Genomic DNA, 21,728 nt, shown 5'->3' on the forward strand with positions numbered 1-21,728 from the left:
TCAGTCCCTAAAACAGATGGTGATGCATATGAGCACACTCACGCTCAAAAAACAAGCGATACCATTCTCTTAGAGTAAGAGAATATTAGAACACAAATGTGATTATACACTTTTACTGACATGTTCTTAAAGGGCACAGGCCTTCTTGTTACAACAGTATGAAATGTCAGCATTTATCAGACATACTGGCCTGATGCTCTTCCATGACCACTTTGTGCGAGCAGGGTGTGGTAAGGAAACCTACATATGTCTAAGCCATGTAATTATACTGGGAAGGCTATCTGATGCACACATGGCTTACCGATTACAGCTTAAGAATACAACACTTCTCTTCTGAGCTGTCAGTCACCGCTCAACCATCTGTGTTTGATTGGGCCAGACTGCCAGATCCTTTCCAGTACAGTAGCTCTTTACACACACACACACACACACACAAGCACACACACGCACACACACACACACACACACACGCACGCACGTGTCCTACACTCTGGCACACCCTTTCACACACCTACTTTAAAACATACACACACACACACACACACACACACACACACACTTTTACAAATGGCATTCTTATCAGATACCCAATGAGGAAGCTGAGTGCACGACTTTATAGATAAGGGCCAATAGCTGCCTCCTGATATACCCAAGGAAAGCCCTGGCTGCCACTTGCCTTGAGAGCATTTTTAAATTACACAATATCTGGACACATAAAAGCAAACAATCTCACTCGGAAGATAAATGTCTCTCTGGTTTCTCACATTATTTTGACACAAGTACAGCAGATGTGGGCACAAACAGAAAAAGGCAACAGTGGTAATAGAGAAAAGCAAACCCATTTAACCACACCTGAATATGAGGTTTACTGTGTGAAGGGAAATACACGTGGGCCTACTTTACTGGGTTTTCCTTCACAACTGCCCTTGAGTGTACACATGACCAGACTGAACAAGCAGGATTTCCAAAGTGTGTCACTAGTCATATCCTACTGATCTATTCAGCCCCCTTATGAATTTGCATATTGAAAAAAAGACTAAAACAAAAACAAACTGAAGGAGAGAATTTAAATCAAGTCAGAAAGACATAGGTAGAGAGGCAATGTTGGCAGACAGAGAACACATAGGATACACAGGTAACATTCAATGCAATTTAGTTCCACAAAGTTGTAGTAACAAGTTCATGACTAAGTGGTCTCTTAGTAATCATCTTGGCTGGGTGCAGCATCTGATTCTGGGCTGAGGTTTTCTTTCAGACTCTACAGAATCTGGTTTGTAAAGATTGTATTTGGGACGTGAATACTGAATAATAATGTATTTTTCTGACTATTAACCACATAGTTTATAAACCGCATTACAGTATTTTATGCAATAGAAACCCTTATGGTGTCTGTGCAGCTGTATATTAACAGAAGTTCATATTCACATATATCAACATAACATGAGTTTGTGTTATCACATGCTAGCAAGCAGCTGCCAGCTGTAAAGATGGTTCCCTAATATAAGCTGGATATAGCTAGGACAAAACTATGATGGTTAGAAACTCTCTCGGCACCTGTGCAGCTTCATATTAACCACAAGTTCATATTCCCTTCATATTAACAGGAGTTACAATGAGTTCCATATTATACACGCTAGCAACTACCAACGGTTAAGATGGCTAGCTCGAGTTAGCTAGGATAGTTCATAGTTAGGTTAACTGGCATGAGCCCTTGTATGTTTTACACACTTCTCGCGGAGGTCCATGTTCCATAAAATCCCATTAAATAAGCGACAGGCGGGTGGGAATTACGTTATAATTTTGGAAGACTGTGTGTGAATAAAAATGTGTTCTCTATCCCATTTTGTTTTTACCTGAATTACATTAATGGATTTCGTATTTGACAGAGGGAGAGAGAAAGACACATTCACGCTTTGCCTGGCAGAGTTACTGTGCGTGTTAATAACTACAGGCGAAATAAAATGCATTCCCATGAATAGGCCACACCCTAGATTTTTTTGTATTTAAAACAATCTATATATTAACCGCGGTTAATAGTCGGGAAACTACGGTATTCACCAGTTCCTAAGCTGCTGCAAACTACCCAACATTGAAGTGAGAAAGCACAGAAAGTACTGACAATGCTGTGCAGTCTCGAGCATTACATCCAGTTCCTTAAAAAGGCACTTCAGGTGATCCCCTTTCAACTAGCAAAAGAGAAAGTGCCAGTAAAAAACCCTTGTACCTGGAAGAGAGTGTCAGTTTGTATTTGCCTTTTGACACATGGCTGACAGACATGCCTGGTATGACAAAAAGTCCACAATTCACACCTCCTAGAAAAGAAAGAGCTTCATTCCACACTTAACTCCACCAAATGCCCGCCACACCAACCCCACCACCCGAGGGTCAAACTACTCACATCAAAGGCCTCACGCCGAAGCCCCTCAGTGTTCCTCAGCCAGCAGCGGCTCAGCTCACTCAGCTCCAGGATGGGCTGCACCTTCAGCCGCACCGTATCGCCCGACTGCCGGATCATCTCCACGATCTCGTCCCGGCTTTTGTTCTCCACGTTCCTGCCGTTGATCTCGACCAGTCGGTCCCCAGGAACCAGCCCCAGTGCTAGGTCCTTGGTGCCGGCGCCAGGCTCAGCGAAGTGGACCACACGCCGGTAGACTGCTCCGTCAGCGCCGCGGTCCAGCATGGTGGTGCGACGCAGGGAGAAACCAAAGTCGCCAGTGTTGCGTCGCTGCAGCTCAAGCTCCCGAACCTCCGGGGTCTGCGGTGGGATCACAGCCGGGAGCCGGAGATCTGCTGGGAACGTTTTATCCACCACCTCTGGGATGCGCACTTTTTTCCGAGGGCCGAGCTGCTGCTGCTGCTGCTGGGGGCTCTGCGTGCGCTGGGGGTCGAACACCTTGGTCTCCACCTGAGGGGAGGGGGCGGCTGAGTTCTGGCCGGACGGCGTGGAGCCCTCAGAGGGGCTCTCTTCCTTGCTCTTCTGGGAGAAGGAGAAGCGCTTCATGATCTGGCCCACTTGCGAGCTCGGCATGGCCAGGGAGCCAAACCTGGAGGCCCGCTCCTTCACCGAGCTCCGGTGGTGGGCATCCTGGCCGTAGTCCCCCTTCAGGTCATCACAGGAGCTGGCGGCGCTTAGCTGGTCAACATCCAGCACCATGCTACTGCGGTTGCTCAGGCCGTCTGACTCAATGTCGGTCAGGCTCAGCTCCATGCTGCTGGCCACCTTGATGGGGATGGGGTTGGAGATCTCCAGCTTGTTCTTAGAGTCTCTCTTGGACCCTCGGTTAAGGTTGAAGAAGCCACGCCTCATGCTCATCTCCTCCAGGCTGCGCAGCTCAGCGGCGGACATCCGCTCCTTCTTATCCTTCTTGTCCTTCTTCTCCTTCCTCGCTCCATCCTTCTCTTTGTCCTTTTTGAAGTTGAACATGGTTCGCTGCTCCGGTCAGTACGTCCAAATGATGTGTCTACAAGGTCATCACACAAAGGGGATTTTTCCATACAGAGGCAAACAGGGGTTTAAGGCAAAGGACTCTGGGTTGCCTCTAGTTCACCAGGCCTGAGAACAGAGAGAGAGAGACAGACAGAGAGAGAGAGAGACCAATATGAATAAAGACTTCCCATAAGGTTTGACAAAAGAATCCCAGTATTTAAAGATCTGCACAATGATAACATTGCGAGACCCCTCCCTGTGGATGTTGTATAACACTCTGGGTCACTGGGTCTTCAAAATATAACAACCACACAGTTTAAATAAATTTGAGAGCTGGAAGACACAGCGTTCCTCATCATGTTTGGTGGGGTGGGGGTGGGGGGGTTGACATGCTCTCAGAAATAGGATATTGCTGTTGTGATGTCTCTTGCACAAACCTTCCAACCAAAAGCAACGGGGGGGGGGAAGGACATTCTCGTCATAGCAGAGAGGGCACAGATGATTTACCCCTCCTGCCCTTAAATCTGTGTTTCATTACCTCCCCTCCACAAGAGAGCAGCCCCCAAGATCACCTCACCACCTCCCTAGGCTGCATTACAGCAATGCTGTTACGTATGAGATCCTGAGTCCAAAACCTATGCATCATTTAACACCTAGACAAATACGAAACATTGACTGAATTCTGTGATAAGTAAGTTACCAACCACTTCACCGTCCACAGTAACCGTTCACCGTCAAGACTGTCACCCTCAAGACATGATTGACCAAGCCTGTGTCTGAAAGGCCACAGCTTCCTACAACCTCTAGATTCATATTCTAAAACCTTTTGGTTCCCACCAATGGGAGACCCCAACATCTAAACAAGCAGCAATATAGAGAAGACAGATTATTTTCCAAAAAGACAGGCTTGACAAGACAAGCTTTCCAAGATCGTAGATGGGCCGACGAGTGTTTTGAGGCAAGATTATGCTTTGTTTTACTTAATGACTCCTTCAGTCCAATAAAAGGAAACCATAAACCACTTCAAACGACAGTGTCAACCATGCTCATAATCAAGCGTTAGGGCAACAAGCCCATAATAGCACTCTTGCACTGAATATGAATATTCGACAATGTCAAACTGAGTATTCAATTAGACATTGTGGAATATGAACTCGCATGCTAAATATTAACTTAACCAAAGAGGTGGGGTTGATTATCCACTACAACAAATGTTACAAGCATAGTGACTAGGCACATACCACATTCATGTGAAAGTGAAAAGAAAAACTCAGTGAAGCACAACTTCAAGAACAGAACAAGTGTAAAATATTGACACTATCTTTAAATGGGTTCAAGCTTGAACATATAAGACACACCACTGCTTGCCTTGCTGGGAAAGGTCAATGCAAAGCAGATGTCCAGTTCACCTGAATATGTTAAACTGTCTTTGTACACCCAAAAGCCAAACGCTCGTCAGCAATTACGAAGAAAATGATATCAGAAGACCCCACTCCGTTGATCTTGTACACTTCAAAGACTTAATCCTTCAGTAATTTTATGTTACGCGTTTAAAAAAAACTATTGTTATGTAGCTTCTTATGTCACCTAACAGTAGGCCTACCAAGTTAATGCACTACCGTCCGCAGTGAAAATCCCGAAAATCAGAAGCACACTTCCAATAAGAACCCAGCGGTTGCGGCGAATAACTTCCTAGAGGCTTCACCTACCACCTTTATCCATGTACACCCGATAGGTGGTTCCACAACTGACTAGCAATAGCATTACAGTTAACAGCACCATTTGTGTAGTGTCGTTATTTTAGACCTGCATATCCATGTCTTGCAGATACCACTGGCAGATACACCCACCCACCCAACATGACTCTGGATAAACCCACGCTTTATCTGCACTCCACATAATGATTTTGAGGTAGCTAACGTTAACATTAGCTGAGTCTCACCATACAGATGTTTGCCATTTTCCAAGAAATAGCCCTTCGCTCAATAGCATTGATCCTTGCATAAGAGACTATTGTTTATGATTAACAAGGCTAACAAGTTTAATTGTGGTTATGTGGTCCGGAATTTAACAAAGACCCCCGTCTGCCTCGCAATGATGGAGACAAAAAGAGAAAAAGGCTAACTAGCCCTCTCAAACACCTCCGGCAATGAAATCAGAATGGTTTGAATAGAAACTGAAAAGCTGCTGGTAAAATGTATCATTCAAAAACAATCATATCCATTAACCTGTCTATACAAGAGAAAACTCTTCATTCTTAATACGTCCGGCTAACACGCACAAAAATAACTGGTGTGCGAAAGTCTTTCGTTTGAATGCGTTATCCAGCAGGCTGGTGCTGATTCAGATGAAAACATCACTGTATGGGATCATATCAACCGTTGCAGTTAAGTCAGTCTTTCTGATCGTTTAACCTCCATATCTAGCTAGGTCTTAACACTATTAGCAGTACACTTAAAAACTAATACTCACCCTTATCCAGCATCCAGCTTTTTCGGGCTAATGAGGGTGACACTGGTGACTGGATCCTCTCTGGATAGGCGAAGAAAACGCTGTAGGAACGACCAGACCTGAATGTGATTAGAAAGCAGCCGTCATCACGCCACTTTCTGGAAGGCTATTGAACAGTGATTCCTGCTGGTCAATTTTCTGAACTGCAACTTGCTCCTTTTAAAATGTGATATCGTGTGTGATGATCATTTTGTGATGATTTTTTTATTTTATTAAGGTGATTTATTGTATTCAAATTAAAATCTTGTTATAATTAAGTTAACTAATAGCCTATTATGAAGATTAACTGTAGTCACACTTATTCATTGAGACCATTTTAGGGACATTTATTTTACAGAACACTGCTGCCTATTGATAACCTAGACTAATAATATCAGCAGTAATGTGAATCGTTTATTTTCCAAATTAGCTTATTTGACTGAGTTGTGTGCCTTGAATTCCTACAACCTCTTACTGCACCCTCTTGTGGTAAGCAAGCTACTTTCATCAGCTCACCAATGAAGGTAATGACATAAAAACATTGTTTACTAGTAATAATGATAAATTACTCTTTGGATGACAATGTCATGGATTTTAATGTTTCACATCAATTCAATCCAATCAAACGCTTTACTGTTTTTTCTCTGACAGTACACATATTTTCATGGTGTCAATAGTCAGAACAGAACACAGGAAGCAACAACAAAAAATAGCATAAATATTGCATAATCGAGTTTACTTGGCAGCTCAAAGGTGGGGAAAGATACAAATACACAATAGTTAGACCCCTGAGAGATGTGAATCTTTGAATAGCCTTTTAACTGTGCTGGGCTAAATTGTTTTCAAAATCACGCCCAAATACTTTATCAATTTATTTAACATAAACGTGCCACGGTGTCAACTGATGAAGGCACAATAACCAACAGCCTGTTATAAATGTAATATCTAATAACACCTATGGACAACATCCAAGATATTTTTCGTGATAGAGATGACAAGGCTACTATGCTATATATTCCCTTAAATAGGCTTCAAAAATGGTATAATCTGTAAAAATCAAGTATGCTCTTTTAACAGTTAGGACGGCAGCACGTCGATGTGATTTTACAACAGACTAGGCTAGGGACACTGTGTATCGTACACACTTGACATTAGGCAAACAAACTGTTTATAGGGAGCCTCTCTTGCAAAACTACTTTTGGGTCCAGTAGTGATGCCCGCGAGCACGCTCCAAATCAACTCGGCAACAGTGCGTCAGTGCGTCATTGCGTACACTGATGGATGTTGGGGAACCGAGGGGGGTGTTGAACGGGAGGGTTAAACATGAGATTATGACAGAGGGGTTGCATTCATAATCCGACCGACGAATTGCCGTGTTTTATTTTGATATCGCAGTGGCGGGGTGTATGACGACTAGCACAGAAAATACTTGTACCTCTATTAGGTAGCGAGGGAAGAGAAAGTAGGAGGGGGGGCGGTGTTGCTGGATTTAGAGAAGGAAAACAATATGGCCGCAGTGGAGTTAGAATGGATCCCAGAAACACTGTACAACACTGCTATATCAGCAGTGGTGGACAATTACAGTCGATCGCGAAGAGACATTCGGTCTCTTCCTGAAAACATACAGTTTGATGTTTATTACAAGGTAAGACATTCTTTTTATCGTATGCAAGGCGTGTTATACAGGGTTACTAGTAGCTACCTAGCCAAGTCTTGTGTAGTTGCTTGTTTGGCTTGCATTACCAAGCTAGCTGGATGGCTTCCTACCTACTAGCTACGTCTAGTTTGTCAACTGGCTGTCTGGGTGGATTTCGGGGATATTTAAGTAATGCCAACAATCAATTCCTTGTAACGATATTAAGAATTGATAAGGATTGCACACAGTAAGGTTATATATCACAATCATGTTTCGGATCTCTGCGAAGATTTGTGATATTTGTTAGCCAAGGGCTTGGTGTTTAGCTTGGGAGAAGGCTAAAGTTAGCTACCAACAATGTACAATTTGGGTAGATGTAGGCAATATTGTTGTAAGTTAGCTAGGTAGTTATTCTCAAAATTGTAGGTAGGCCAGTGTTCAAAACATCGTTAGTAGAACATTTTAATTATTTATATCGTTTTTTGAAGTGCCTGTCCAGCATTTAAAATGATGATATAGTTGGCTATTAGCTAGATGGCTAACGTTAACTCAGGATAGTCTTGGCCGCAGCTAGCTAGATAGCTACTTGTCCTTCTTGACATCAGTTCTCTGACATAACTGGTTTGTATCTAGGTCCCTCTAGCACGTAAAACAGCCATACCTCTTTCTTTCAGAATAAGCTCGCATTTTATGTGCCCTCTTTCCACACTAGGCCATTGCTACTGATCGCACAAACGATGTATCGTAACCTTCAGTTTAGCTGAGTAACGTTAAATAGGATGTCAGACATCAGCGATTGCTTTGTTTGAATCTGTATGGGCCATTGTTGAAGTGCATGTACTTCAGAATTACAGACCTAGCTAATTAGCTAGTATGATATGGCTCTTCATGTTTGATCATTCCAAAGTTGTGTAATCAGTGACAATATGCTGTTTCGTCTGTTTTTGTCAAAATGTGATTACAAATTTCAGAGCCGTGGTTAAATATGAACTGGTGAACGTTGAAAACACTATGTTAATACATATGTATAAACCATCCTCGAAGTTGGTGTAATTCATTACTATGAGTATAATTGGGCTTATACGTGCTGAATGGCGTGGTTTTTAATAATAAGAATGGAGCTTTTCGTAATATAAACTGTTGTGATCTAAAGTTGTTTGTTGTCAAAAGTCAGACCATTATGCTTTTTTTGTATGCCCTATACCAAACCAAATACAACTACTAGTAAGGTTCAGGTCTCATGGAGTTCTCCTAACAAATAGTCCTTCTCTTGCTTTTCTGAAGATATTCTAGGCTTAGCAAGAGCCTAATTAGTTTGCCATTCTTTTGCTAATGTCAGCTTTTTCAGTTAGTGTAGTAGAACAAATGTAATTCTGAGATGTTTGTTTTATGTAATCACAAAGTAAGTAGATTTTATGAAGTGAAAAGTATGTGTAATGTTTATTTTAATCATAAAGAGAATACAGGTTGGTTATAGCCAGTTATATGCCAGTCCTACATTGTATCCACTTTTCACAGTAGGAGTGTTTTTGCTCCTTGGTAAATTGCTCAGTTTTCCTTTTGGGATGTCACCCTCACCTTTCCCCTTATTTTACAGCTTTACCAGCAAGGCCGGCTTTGCCAGCTGGGAGGGGAGTTCTGTGAGCTGGAGGTCTTCGCCAAAGTCTTACGAGCTTCTGACAAAAGGTTTGTTACAGTGGAGCGCTACTCCGATGTCTGTGTGGCTTTGCATGAATGTCAGAAAGTTAGCAGTCAAGACGGTGAGGGTCTTGGGCATGTGTCTCTCTGACTACTATAAATCCAGTCTCATATGACTAAAGGTGTAGTGTTTGTATATATCACCCCCTTGGTAGCTATCTTATCTGATTGCAAATTAAACTTATTTTTATAGGAATGTAACGGCAGAAAAGTGTTTCTCAAGTTTAGGATAAGTGCAGCGTTTGGGGTTCAGCGTTGTCATTGTCTGGTCATATAAGTGTGAAGTCATAAACTTCTTCTGATATTGGAATGTCTTGTCAACCCCCTCCCACCCCCCCACCCCTGCAGACACCTCCTACACCACTGCTTCCAGGCCTTGATGGACCATGGCGTTAAAGTGGCTTCAGTTTTGGCCAACTCCTTCAGCCGCCGGTGCTCTTACATTGCCGAATCCGACGCCCATGTCAAAGAAAAAGCCATACAGTTTGGCTTTGTTTTAGGTAACTGGCTTGTGCTAACACAATGTTACAGTGTAGAACGTGGGACCTGGTTGTATGATGTTCATGGACGTTATAATCTCCATCCTGTTAGGTGGCTTCCTGTCAGATGCAGGTTGGTATGGGGATGCGGAGAAAGTCTTTCTGTCGTGTCTCCAGCTTTGCACACTCCACGATGAGGTCCTGCATTGGTATCGGGCCGTGGAATGCTGTGTGAGGTGAGCCTTGCTTTGCCACAGTTGAAACCAAGCTGAATTTTCAACTGCATGTCTGCAGCACCATAGAGGATCAGATGTCAGCATAACCACAAATCAAATTTACACTCGGAACAGCTGAAAACAACAGTTTTGGTTAAAACATGCTTCTAATACACTCTTGGTTTATTTCAGGTTGCTCCACGTACGCAATGGCAATTGCAAGTACCACCTGGGAGAGGAGACGTTCAAGCTGGCCCAGTCTTACATGGACAAACTCGCCAAACACGGCCATCAGGCCAACAAAGCAGCTCTCTACGGAGAGCTGTGTGCCCTGCTTTTTGCTAAAAGCCACTATGACGAGGTAAGATTGTGAGGACAGAGGCCAGTTTGTCATTTTTTTCGTAATGGATATCAGTTGGAGAGAGAGTGACTAAATCTGTTTAAACATGCTGTGTTTGTGGTTAAAGGCGTACAGGTGGTGTATAGAGGCCATGAAGGAGATAACCGTGGGCCTGCCGGTCAAAGTGGTGGTAGATGTCCTCAGACAAGCCTCCAAGGTAGTTGTGATGTTTATTGTTTTTGCAACATTGATTTTAAAAGCAGTGTGGTTGTGCCTCTCACATGGTAAAGAGTGAGTAAGAGGAGATGAAAACAGGAAAAACATATTTCACATATTTTCCAACTGGGCTAAAAATGTAGATGTTGTTTTTTTGTCAGACTACATTCTTTTCACAGACATGTTTTGTTTTAGAGAGCTTTGTGGGGCATGTGGTCACTAATTGTTTTTTTGTTTTTTTTTGTGAACAGGCATGTGTTGTTAAACGGGAGTTCCGGAAGGCCGAACAGCTCATAAAACATGCAGTATTTCTGGCAAGGTAAGATTCTCTGATTCATATCTTGTAACATTTTCTTCGACTGTCTTATTTTGGTGCTTTACTTTCCTTTTTCTAATTTTATGCTTGCACGTTTCAGGGAACACTTTGGACACAAGCACCCGAAGTACTCTGACACGCTGTTAGACTATGGGTTCTACTTACTTAATGTAGACAATATCTGTCAATCAGTCGCTATCTACCAGGTAAGCCAATCAGAAATATTATTCACCTCACTATCTTAATATAACATGTTATAACCATTTTGTTAAGTCCATTTGTACTGATTGTGTTTTGTTATAATAATTTATTTTTCAGACCGCCCTTGATATTCGGCAATCTGTGTTTGGAGGGAAGAATATTCATGTAGCTACTGCGCATGAAGATCTAGCGTACTCCTCATATGTGCATCAGTACAGCTCTGGTAAATTCGACAATGCACTGTGAGTAGCCCATTCTATTCTTAGACATTCTAATTAGTCGCTTGCATGTCAATAGTAGGAGGCCAATTTTAGATTTGTTGGGATTTGGTGGGAGTTGGGATACACACCAATTTCAGAGGATATCTTTGCCATTGATGTTTTGTTTCTGTCATGGTTTGTAACATGGTTCAGAAGGGATGTCTTCCTTCATTGGCTTAAGTCTAATGAAATGTTCTCTTCAGAGTGTCAGTTCTGTTGTAATTTCCAAGTCTTAGTATTTCATTCATCATTGGGAAATCCTAAAAATATACCAAGGCTCTTATTTATTAAGCAAAAAAAACATTTTGTACTGGGTTGAGTCATCGTCAACTTTTGCATCTTAGGCTGTTGTTCTGAGAAAGCACCCAGTTGGACGGCTCATCAAGGCACAAAATGTCTCCCATGTCCGCATCCCCTTTTGCGAAATGTTTGCACTGTGCCCTGTTTATGGGGAATTTCAATGTAATGGCCCTGACCAGAGTGTTCTCCTCCCTCCTCTGACCCAAGTGTTGTTCTCCGACTCTGCTTTCAGATTCCACGCAGAACGTGCCATTGACATCATAACTCACATTCTTCCCGAGGACCATCTGCTGCTGGCCTCGTCCAAAAGGGTGAAAGGTATGGATCTGCCTGACTGTTCAGCTTTCGTAAGTGCCTTAAATGCCTAACGTCTGCGGAATGTTTGGCAACAGAATGAGTGGCCCATTTGTGGCATCCTCTATGGGGCCATATGTCGTCACTTCCTGGATTTATTTTCAAAATTGGTTTAAATATCATTTGCGTAAAGCTTTCATCAATGGCCATACTCACAAAGGCTCTTTACAGAACAGTTTAACCCCGCAGCCTGGCAAGTTTCAGAGGTATGCCATGCCCCAAATCAAGCCTGCTGCTAACCGATAGATTGTGTCATTTTAATTTCCGTAGCTCTCATCCTGGAGGAGATCGCCATCGACTGCCATAACAAAGAGACGGAAGAGAGGCTACTCCAGGAGGCTCACGACCTGCACCTCTCCTCCCTCCAGCTGGCCAAAAAAGCCTTTGGGGAGTTCAACGTCCAGACAGCCAAACACTACGGCAACCTGGGCCGCCTTTACCAGTCCATGCGCAAGTTCAAGGTTAGAATTTCTCATTGTTTAGCGCCCAATCCCGTTAACCCAGACTATTGACACAAAAGGCCCTACGACGCACCTCATTAAAACAAACGCTGGCAGGACGTTGGTGTGCACAGGCTGCTTGCTCACAGGTCAGCGAGTTTGATGCTAATGTGTTTTTCTGGTGTTATGTCAGGAGGCTGAAGAGATGCACATCAAGGCCATACAGATCAAGGAGCAGCTCCTGGGCCAAGAGGACTATGAGGTGGCGCTGTCCGTGGGACACCTGGCTTCCCTCTACAACTACGACATGAACCAGTATGAGGACGCCGAGCGGCTCTACCTGCGCTCCATCGCAATCGGTAAGACGGCTCATAACTCCGAAGCGAAATCTTCTTTTCATCCTCCCGCTGCCATAATCCTTACCATCCCCAACCCCCTCCCTTCCACAGGCTTGTGCACATGCATGCATGTCCTCTAATCTGCCATTTTGCATGTTTATCCCGTACTCTTGCAGGCAAGAAGCTGTTCGGGGAAGGCTACAGCGGATTGGAGTATGACTACCGGGGCCTGATCAAACTGTACAACTCGGTGGGAAACTACGAGAAGGTGTTTGAGTACCACAACATACTGTCCAACTGGAACCGCTTGAGGGACAGGCAGTTTGCCGTGGCTGATGCGCTGGAGGACGTCAACACCAGCCCGCAGGCCACCGACGAAGTGGTCCAGGCTTTCCTGCTGTCGCAGCAGAGCCACGGGGCAGGGCACCCTGGTTAGGGGGCTGACGGCAGGGACACACACACACCCAAATGCACACAAATACACATGAAGACACACAAATGGTCATTCAGCAGGTTCACTCATACACCCACACACACACCCATACAGATACATATAGAGGCAACCATGCTCACACACACACACACACACACACACACACACACACACACACACACACACACACACACACACACACGTTACAGCTCGACACAAACTCACATCCACGTGGTTCACTATTGACTCATGCGTTGGGTGTCTAGTCCCACGCGGATTTTGCTGGAGCTGCAGTGGAACCTGGTGCTATCAGGGGAGCCTCCTCAGGCTGCGACCCTGAGGCTGTCCATGCCAGTCACCCGGCCTGCACCCGCCAACCCTCCCAACCATCACCACCACAGACCTGCTCACAGCCTGGGCTCTGACGAGGGCCCAGTGGGAGCCTACTCTCACTCCAATCAAACAGGATTCTGTCTGGTTCAGGTTCACCTTCTAAGAAAACCAATCCAAGGAAGATATAAATCTTACTTCTGTAACAAGAAGAGGAGAAGATGAAAAAGAAAAAAAAAAGGAGATGACGGACAGCGATGGGAGAAGAAAAGAAAAAAAGATAACCCAGGCCCAGTGTGTAGACTTGCGGCCCTTCTTTTAATTGTATATTGCCCTGTAAGTTTGTTTTCATTTTTTTTTTCTTGTGTTTATTTTATCTGTTGTACCTGAACGTTGAGGTGTTTCACGCGTCATGGGAATTCAGTGTCCACCATGTACCCAGCTTACCACTCCCCCATGTGTGCTGTGTCTAGTGTTGGATTGAGCATGTCCTGATGGCCCTCTAGAACCTGGCTGGGCTCTGTGTCCACAGAAAGTGCCGGAAAGAGCTCCCCGCTCCCTTTTGCTCCCTCCTGTAATGATGAGGAATACCCATGGTAAAGATGATTGTTGACTGAAATCTGCCTGATGTTGGGGGAAACAAAAAAGAAAAAAAGGAGAAGAAAGATAACTTTTCTGTCACTCTAAGGTCAGACCTTAGGCATACACACAAGGCCCATTACTGCTTTTGATTGGACCGCAATGTGTCTTCTGTCACGACAATTCTATGGACCAGAGGATTATACTAATGTTTTGGATGCAAACTATTATTATTATTATTATTATTATTATTATTTCTTTTTTGTATTCACTGACATGTTTAGTAGGCACCTAGTTTAATTAAAATGCCAATAATTTATATGCAAAGCGCGCTATAACTAGATTTAACATTGCATATAGATGAGCCAAATGGACTTCTTTTGGACTCAGATGTGAGCGCTCAGCTGCTGGCTCTGCCAATAGTGGTCCAGGGGCCCTGGGGAAGAGGGTGCGGTTTGCTTGGAGGGGAGACCATGTTGCTTTGAGTCTCTGAGCTGAGTCTCTTACCAAAGTCCCTGTGAGCGTAGGTGGACTGCACCAACTCCACGGGAGGGGGTGGGCTTTTCCACAAACCTCTCATCATCCATTCAGACTTTAAGCCCCCCCTCCTCCCCCTCATGGGGTTGCATTGATAGAGCCATCCTCCCTAGCCCGCAGTCAAGAGACCACATAGGAAAGAGCTGACGGGTGCACCTGTTTTTGTAGAGTGGGCTGACCGCCGGGCCGGGGAACGGGTACTGTGTAAGAGGTGTGCCTGTGTATTCAGATCATTTACCAGTGCGAGGGATACAATAGCTCATGCTCTAGTCCTCCTGTACAAGGATCCACAGGGGTCCTTGTGACGCTCTAAGATCTGGAAGTTGCTGGAGCCGTTCAACATGGTGTCTCCCTCTTCATCTGACCCCATTCTGTTACGACTTTTGCCCAAAGATTGGCTCTCAGAAAAAAAAAAATGGCTTTCAAAGTTGAGTTTACAAGATTATAATTGCCTGCTTTTAACAAGCTGAATCACAGCACTGACAAGAATTGTTAACACTGTTCGGGGCTATGGTAACAAATTGTTTAAAAAGAAAAAACGATTGGAGTTCCATGCTGTGTTTGTCTAGATATCAGATTGTACTCCCAGAAGTGGTAGTGCACCATGTTGTCTTCAAGCGTGTCACCGATTTTTCTTTTTCTGTGCTTTCTTTTTTTGCGTTATTATAAGACGCTGAGCCGTGCCCTGGCTTTAGTGCAGCGGTAGACATACTTCTACCGTGCCGTTGGTGTTGATCTCACAGTAGTGAGTCTTGGATGTGCGTGTCTGGTCTTACCCAGGTGGCTTTTGTGACACGGAGCCCCAGCTCTAGCTGAAGTCCAAGCCTTAGCCTTAAAGGACGCTCAGCTTACGGTGCTCTGGCTCTCAGAAGCCTCTCTTTCAATGTAGATTTTTTTTCTTTTTCGCTTTTGCTTCCTTCTAAGTCCCTAACAAGCCAATTGCTGTGGGAAGTTATCACAGATACAGCTCAGCAGAGGCCTCTACTGGCTTAGCTGGCCCTCCCGATCATCTGGGCAGCGTGCAAGTTCCTGTTTGGAGGTCCGCTAGGGCGGAGAGACAAACACACACACACACACACCCCTAGGCCTGACACGAAGGGAACCCTGAATGGCAGGAAGTGCGAAGTGTGTTTATAGCGAGTCACCCAAGTTTGTACAGATGAGGGGAAAAGGGAATCACAGGATAGAGGGAGGGGGATGTGAGAGGAAAGAATGGGAACAGGGGATTGCCTTGCATACAGAAAAACAGAACAACATTAAGTTGGACTAGTGGAACATTATGAATAAAGCTGTGATATCAGAAAACCAACGCTGAAAGTGCATTTCCATTTTATTGACCTTTAGTGGAGTAAAATCATTGGATGTGACCGTTGTAACAATAATGTATTGTCAAGAAGCTTTTTACTTTGCTGGCCAAGGCCACTTTCTTTCACACCGCCACTACTCCTGGAGTAGCCAGTGTAATCCACATACAGCATGGTCACAAAATACAGAATCACTATTCATGACTGTTCCCATCTCACTGGCAAATGTAACATGCCCATTACAGATAATGGAATCCAAAAATATAAAGAAAACAAAAAAATATATACTTCTGAATTAATGCTTTCTTGCGAATGTTGATTTTAAGGGCTCATTTTGTTTACCTCAAGTGGTATTTCTTTGCTTTGGTTTTTTTTTATTGGCAAATAATTCCATTGGTTTGTGTATGGGTTGTGCATTAAGGGCCTAAAAGTATGGTTATGGATTACAGTAGCATCCAAATGGTAAATGGCCTAGTGTCCACCAATGAAGTCTCTTTCCCCCTGCCCGGGTCAGTGTTCTCACACAAAGAATAGCTGGCCTTTATTTGCATGTTTTGAGTATTTCTATGTAGATATAGATATAGAAGCTAAAGATTACTGCACTGGTGAACTTTAAAGTAACGTACATGCTAGAAGGACCAGCTTCAGTATAGCCAAAAGGATATGACACCTAAGTATGATTATATGGACAAAGTGAATTTTGTGCCTCTGAAATCGAAAAAGGATTTACATCCCAAATGAACTTGTCAGAGAATAAAAACGGAATTGTCCATTCACTTATATCAACACTGTGGGATGCTTGAGAGTGAAGTGTTAAAGATGGTGGAATATGACTTGCGACTGTTGTAAATTGTATGGGTGTACTGGGCAGATGCTGAGGCTGTTCCACAGAAAGAGTTGAAGCAATGTTACTAATAAATACTGGTTTCTACACGCTCTTCTCTGCCATTGCTGAAACTCTCTTGACTTCTAAGGGAAAGGTGATTTTATCTCTACTCCGCCGAAGAGGTCTTCGCTGAGAGATGTGATGTAATCAAAAAGGGCCTTGACCTTAGCGTGAGAAGATGTTCTTTGTGTCTGTAATGGTACACTGACATGGCATATTGCCAACCCATATTTCCCTGTAACAGAACAGAGAGGCATTGCAGTGTTATGGAACACAAATGTCACTCAGGAGACTCTCCTCCACAACAGCAATGCCCTTGAGAGAGTTTTGCTTCTTCCACAGTTTTGAACCGTTTAGATGAAAAGAGATTTTTAAATCTTGAAGATAGTATCTTGGCTTTCCTCAAATATGCCATCCTGGAAAATCCTGCTATGGAAACACTATCTATCTGTTGACATAATATCAGATGTTAAGTGTAGAAAAAGTTAATTTCAATAACTAAAACAGTAGTTCCCTCTGTGTCTCAAAAACACAAATAAAAACCTACAGACCAAGACAAGAGTTTAGATAAATAAATACAGTGCGTTTGACTTACAAATATCCTAAATATACAACAAAAATACATGATTCTTGATTACAAATATGAATGTCATTATGGGAGGAAAAATGACTAGATCAAAACATACAAATAACAAAAACCCTGTAACCCTATAAATATCAAATAAATATGTAGCAACAATACTTCAGTTGAAAGCTCTAGATAAAAATGCAGCATTTCATGTCTATTATATGAGCTGAACCTGAAATCACATATATTTTTTTCAGCAAAACTAAACATACCTGACATTTTCCCTTTCATTTACTTTGGCCTGACTTGAAACCTGAATCATCCCTTAAATCCTTACAACAGCAAAAAAATTTAAAAAGGCTTCCCTGTCAGTTAAGAGACACTAACTCTTAATCCTACTTATGTGTCCTGGGTTGTTGAGGAGCAAGAACCTTCCCAGCAGGTCTGTCAGTTCTTCTTTTTGGTGTCCTCGACATCTGTGAGATAGTGAACGTGGGTCCAGACGCACCACATCTAATGAATGCGAGCAAAGACACAACACACAACATTACCTATGGCTGAACGGTGTACCTTTTTTGAACAACACGAAACAGGAAGCAGTACTGACCTCCACAGACATACACAACAGTCTTCCTGCCACTAGAAGCAGAAGTCCCAAACCTTGTATCCACTCAGGAATATAAAATGTGTTGGTGAGAACCCCATGCTGGTGTCCATATAGCCACACTGGCAAGACATGCAGCCCAGCAATCGTGAACACTCCCAGGGGCGTCTTAAAACCTATTTGTACAAAGTAAAAGATGAAATAATTTATGTTGTTAGTCAGAATTATAACACACATTTAGTGTACTACACACCATACAAAGTGTTGACTGTGTACCTTTAGCCATGACAGCTTTCACCCAATATGGACTTTCCTTAAAGTTACTCTTCCACTGACCACCAAAGGCACTGTGGTTACAGACAAACACACACCACTCCATTGTTGAAATGAGCCAACCCCACTGTAAGGCAAGGAAAAACATTTGTCAAAACATTCAGATTTGCTCAATTTTAGGTTCAAGTAAGGACCATGTCTTGATTGAACCACCACCAACCTACTTGAAACAGCATGTTCCACACCATGCTTCGTCCCATGTTGTCAACTATGACGTCTAACCAGGCCCCAAACCTGGAGGTCTGTTTGAGTCGCCGTGCAACCCAGCCGTCAATACCTGAGGTAACCACAAATCATTTTTTGTATCAACAAATACAGAAATCTCAAAATATCTCTATGTGTCCTAGTGATGCTTTAATTAATGATGGCAATCTGTTGATGATGCACTTCCAGAGCACTAACTGAGAACTGTTCTGTGGAATTATTAAATGTTGCACAATTGCACATACATTTTTTATAACTAAACTGTAAACTGTTATTTCACATTATACTCAATTAAGTTCTAAATTCATAAGTCTAGCAATAAGAAACAAGACAACACATTTAGTCATTACCATCTAATATGACGGAGGTGAGGTAGGCAGGGAAAAAAAGCGCAGGACTATTGAAAGCACACCAAGCAGCCAGGATCAGGACTATCCGAATGTAACCTGCGAGGACAAAGCATATTAAGTAGACCTGATCTGTGAAAGGCCCATACAGTGATGTTCACTTCATCTTTGGTGAAAGCTCACTCTTGAAACTAGTCATCTCACAAATGCCTACTGTCGTTTCTCATAGGGTGACCAGACGTCCTATTTTACCCGGACATGTCCTCTTTTCGAGACCTACAAACGCCCTTACAAGTTTTGAAAAGGAGATATGCATGAGTCTACCTCAGTCTGCCCTCCCCATCTCATCTCATTTTATTCCATCCCACTGCCCATCCTTTTTTACTGGCTACACTAGCCCCTTGGACAGTCTTTACTTTTTTTTTTTTTTACTATTTATATCACTTTGCACCATCCTCACACACACACAAGCACTGGACTCTTTGCACTATCGAAACATGCACATGAACACTCTTGCACTCCTTTCCACTACTTTTAACACTGTCACAACACAAGTAATGCACACTGTTATATAGGGCCAGATCTATCCTGTACCTGTAAACACCCCACTCCCTGTGTACATGTTCTCCCTATGTGTATTGTGTGTATTGTGTTTATTGTGATTCATGTCTGTGAGTTAAGTGTAAGCTACTGGATGACCTTAATTTCCCTCGGGATCAATAAAGTATCCATCTATCTATCTATCTATCTATCTATCTATCTATCTATCATCTCACCTACGTTCCACCTTCTTGCGCGAGCTTTGACTGTAGAGAGAACTGTCATTGGTCGACCACCCTCTCAGTGTTGCCAGAAGCACGATAATTATCCTCCAAAGACGATCATTTTTAGCATTTGGTACGATACTTCGCCATTTCCAATCTGGCAACACTGAGCACCTTGCCGCTTCCACTACTAACTAGTATCTTTTCCACATGCAGATGACATGTGCTGTTGTAAACAATGCAACTTGTGACTCTTGCATTGTTTACAACAGCACATTACACAAATGTCATGTGCTGTTGTAAACAATGCAACTAGAGTTGCATTGTTTACAACAGCACATGACACCTGCATGTCACCTGTATGCTATAGGCCTACACTACCACACCCCCTCCCCCGCGACGAAGTGTCCTCCTTTTCTCAAACTCAAATATGGTCACCCTAGTCATAATACATCCCCAATGTTACTCAGAAACAGGACACAACTGTAGAAGAAACATTGGGCCAGGTAGTCTACGTTTTTCTTGGATGAAATGTAGGACTGCTGCAACGGTTACCATTCCTCCATTACCATTGCTATTTTCTTTATATTGTACGTCGCTAAAAAAGGATCATAAGGTAGGGAAGTATAGTGTCAGAGATGTGTATGTCAGAGTCGCTCACCAATAATGTTCGGAACATAAAAACATATCTTCAGTGTCATTTCGGAAGTGCCAGGTGTCTGATGCAGTGAGTCTGCTTCCGCTTCGAGTTGTAGCATACATTAGTTGCTCTTCTTCTGATATACCAACTTTTCCTTCTCACCTATTCAAAATAACAGAACCCAGTTATATTAAGGCGAATTTGCAGGATTACGTTATATAATATTTAGTCAATGTAGTCTAACTCGTAAAGACATAGGCTGCATCACTGAGAATGGCTATTCTGCCGACACATAGCATACTCACCCTATGTATGCTTGATTGCGTCAAGCAAGCCCTCGTTCGGATTGTGAAAGTCCAAATATGTAAAAGGCCTGATTATCATGTTAGCCAATTCTTTTATTGGATTCAAGGACACTGCGCATATACATGATAGAAAAAAACGGCTTCATTCAACACCACTGCTTGACTAAAGCCGACAGTATGCGCGAGACTTGCATGTGTATGGAGCTAACCCATAGACATATAGGTCATAGACATACATAGAAATAAACAGGTCTATATATATGGGCCATTCTACCGAATTCGTGTAATATGCAGTCCCTCAACAATAAAAACTATTTACAAAACAATTAGGTATTTAGGCATAGATATTTAATTAGAAAATGTTATGGTCTATATAAACCCAATGCATTACATGAGATAGTGATAAGCTAAATATATACAAAATCATCATTTATAGGGTACTTTCTATTGGGAAGTAGCTGTCCCCAACCCTGACATCTAAATTTCAATGCCTTTAAATAACACTTTTCAATTTTTTTAGATTTTTTTCAATGATTTAATTTCAAAGATCTTTATGATTGGGTTGAAACAGAACTTGGAATATTTAGATTTATTGTGGGTTTAATTTTTAAATCAATTTTCTATACTCAAAAAATCATGTCCCTAGTTTTCATGTCACTACCGAAACACAAGAGTTTTAGTCCATTGGCTGAGCCTGTGTTTTAGCCACGACTCTGCATTTTTGACCATGCAGTGTCACTGCATCTCTGACCCTCATGGTTGAATGGTAAGTAGCTAAATCCCATAGTTTTTATATAAATGTGTTCCAAAGTCTGAAAATCGACGTGTAACCTTAAGAATTGTCACTACCGAAACGCATGTTTTCTTCAATTAAGTAAACCTTTTGGGGTTTCATGGAAAATCTTATGTTTGTATGTGTGTTCACCTCTTCAAAGATGTGTTTGCATGCCGTGTGCTTGTTAGAATTCTTTATTTATGCTTAAAGTTAGCTAGAATTGTCACTACCGAAACAGTCACTACCGAAACATATGGTAGTGACCAGATGATTTCGGTAGTGACAAAATGAATTGGTAAGTAGTTCAATCCCATAATTTTTAAATAAATGTGTTGTGTGGACTAAAGGGCGGCCCAGAGCACCTTTTGGAAGATTTTGGGAGAGAAATGAACATCCATCCAACAGTGCA

At 42.7% G+C, this 21,728-nt stretch overlaps 1 protein-coding gene across 2 annotated transcripts; it reads left to right on the forward strand.

The window, feature by feature from the left end:
- The first annotated feature begins 7,220 nt into the window (after positions 1-7,220).
- Positions 7,221-16,176, forward strand: appbp2 (amyloid beta precursor protein (cytoplasmic tail) binding protein 2). 2 transcript variants are annotated; one of them, XM_080844624.1, is made up of 13 exons: positions 7,221-7,562; positions 9,151-9,239; positions 9,600-9,751; positions 9,843-9,966; positions 10,138-10,306; positions 10,413-10,505; positions 10,753-10,820; positions 10,918-11,023; positions 11,136-11,260; positions 11,811-11,896; positions 12,203-12,393; positions 12,566-12,731; positions 12,887-16,176. In XM_080844624.1, the coding sequence occupies exons 1-13, from the start codon at positions 7,425-7,427 to the stop codon at positions 13,144-13,146; spliced, it is 1,767 nt and encodes a 588-aa protein (XP_080700750.1). In that variant the 5' UTR covers positions 7,221-7,424; the 3' UTR covers positions 13,147-16,176. The 2 variants fall into 2 exon arrangements, with proteins under 2 accessions (XP_080700750.1, XP_080700751.1); XM_080844625.1 differs by having other exon boundaries at positions 10,413-10,502.
- Positions 16,177-21,728: the final 5,552 nt, after the last annotated feature.

The sequence above is a fragment of the Sprattus sprattus genome, assembly GCF_963457725.1.
Source record: "Sprattus sprattus genome assembly, chromosome: 9".
In the NCBI taxonomy this organism is placed as follows: domain Eukaryota; kingdom Metazoa; phylum Chordata; class Actinopteri; order Clupeiformes; family Clupeidae; genus Sprattus; species Sprattus sprattus.

Bases quoted from the DNA above. Each gene is read 5' to 3' on its own strand.
- appbp2 (XM_080844624.1), top strand. From the start codon at position 7,425: ATGGCCGCAGTGGAGTTAGAATGGATCCCAGAAACACTGTACAACACT. The intron at 11,024-11,135 runs GTAAGCCAATCA...TTTATTTTTCAG, and splicing joins AATCAGTCGCTATCTACCAG to ACCGCCCTTGATATTCGGCA. The intron at 12,732-12,886 runs GTAAGACGGCTC...GTACTCTTGCAG, and splicing joins CCTGCGCTCCATCGCAATCG to GCAAGAAGCTGTTCGGGGAA.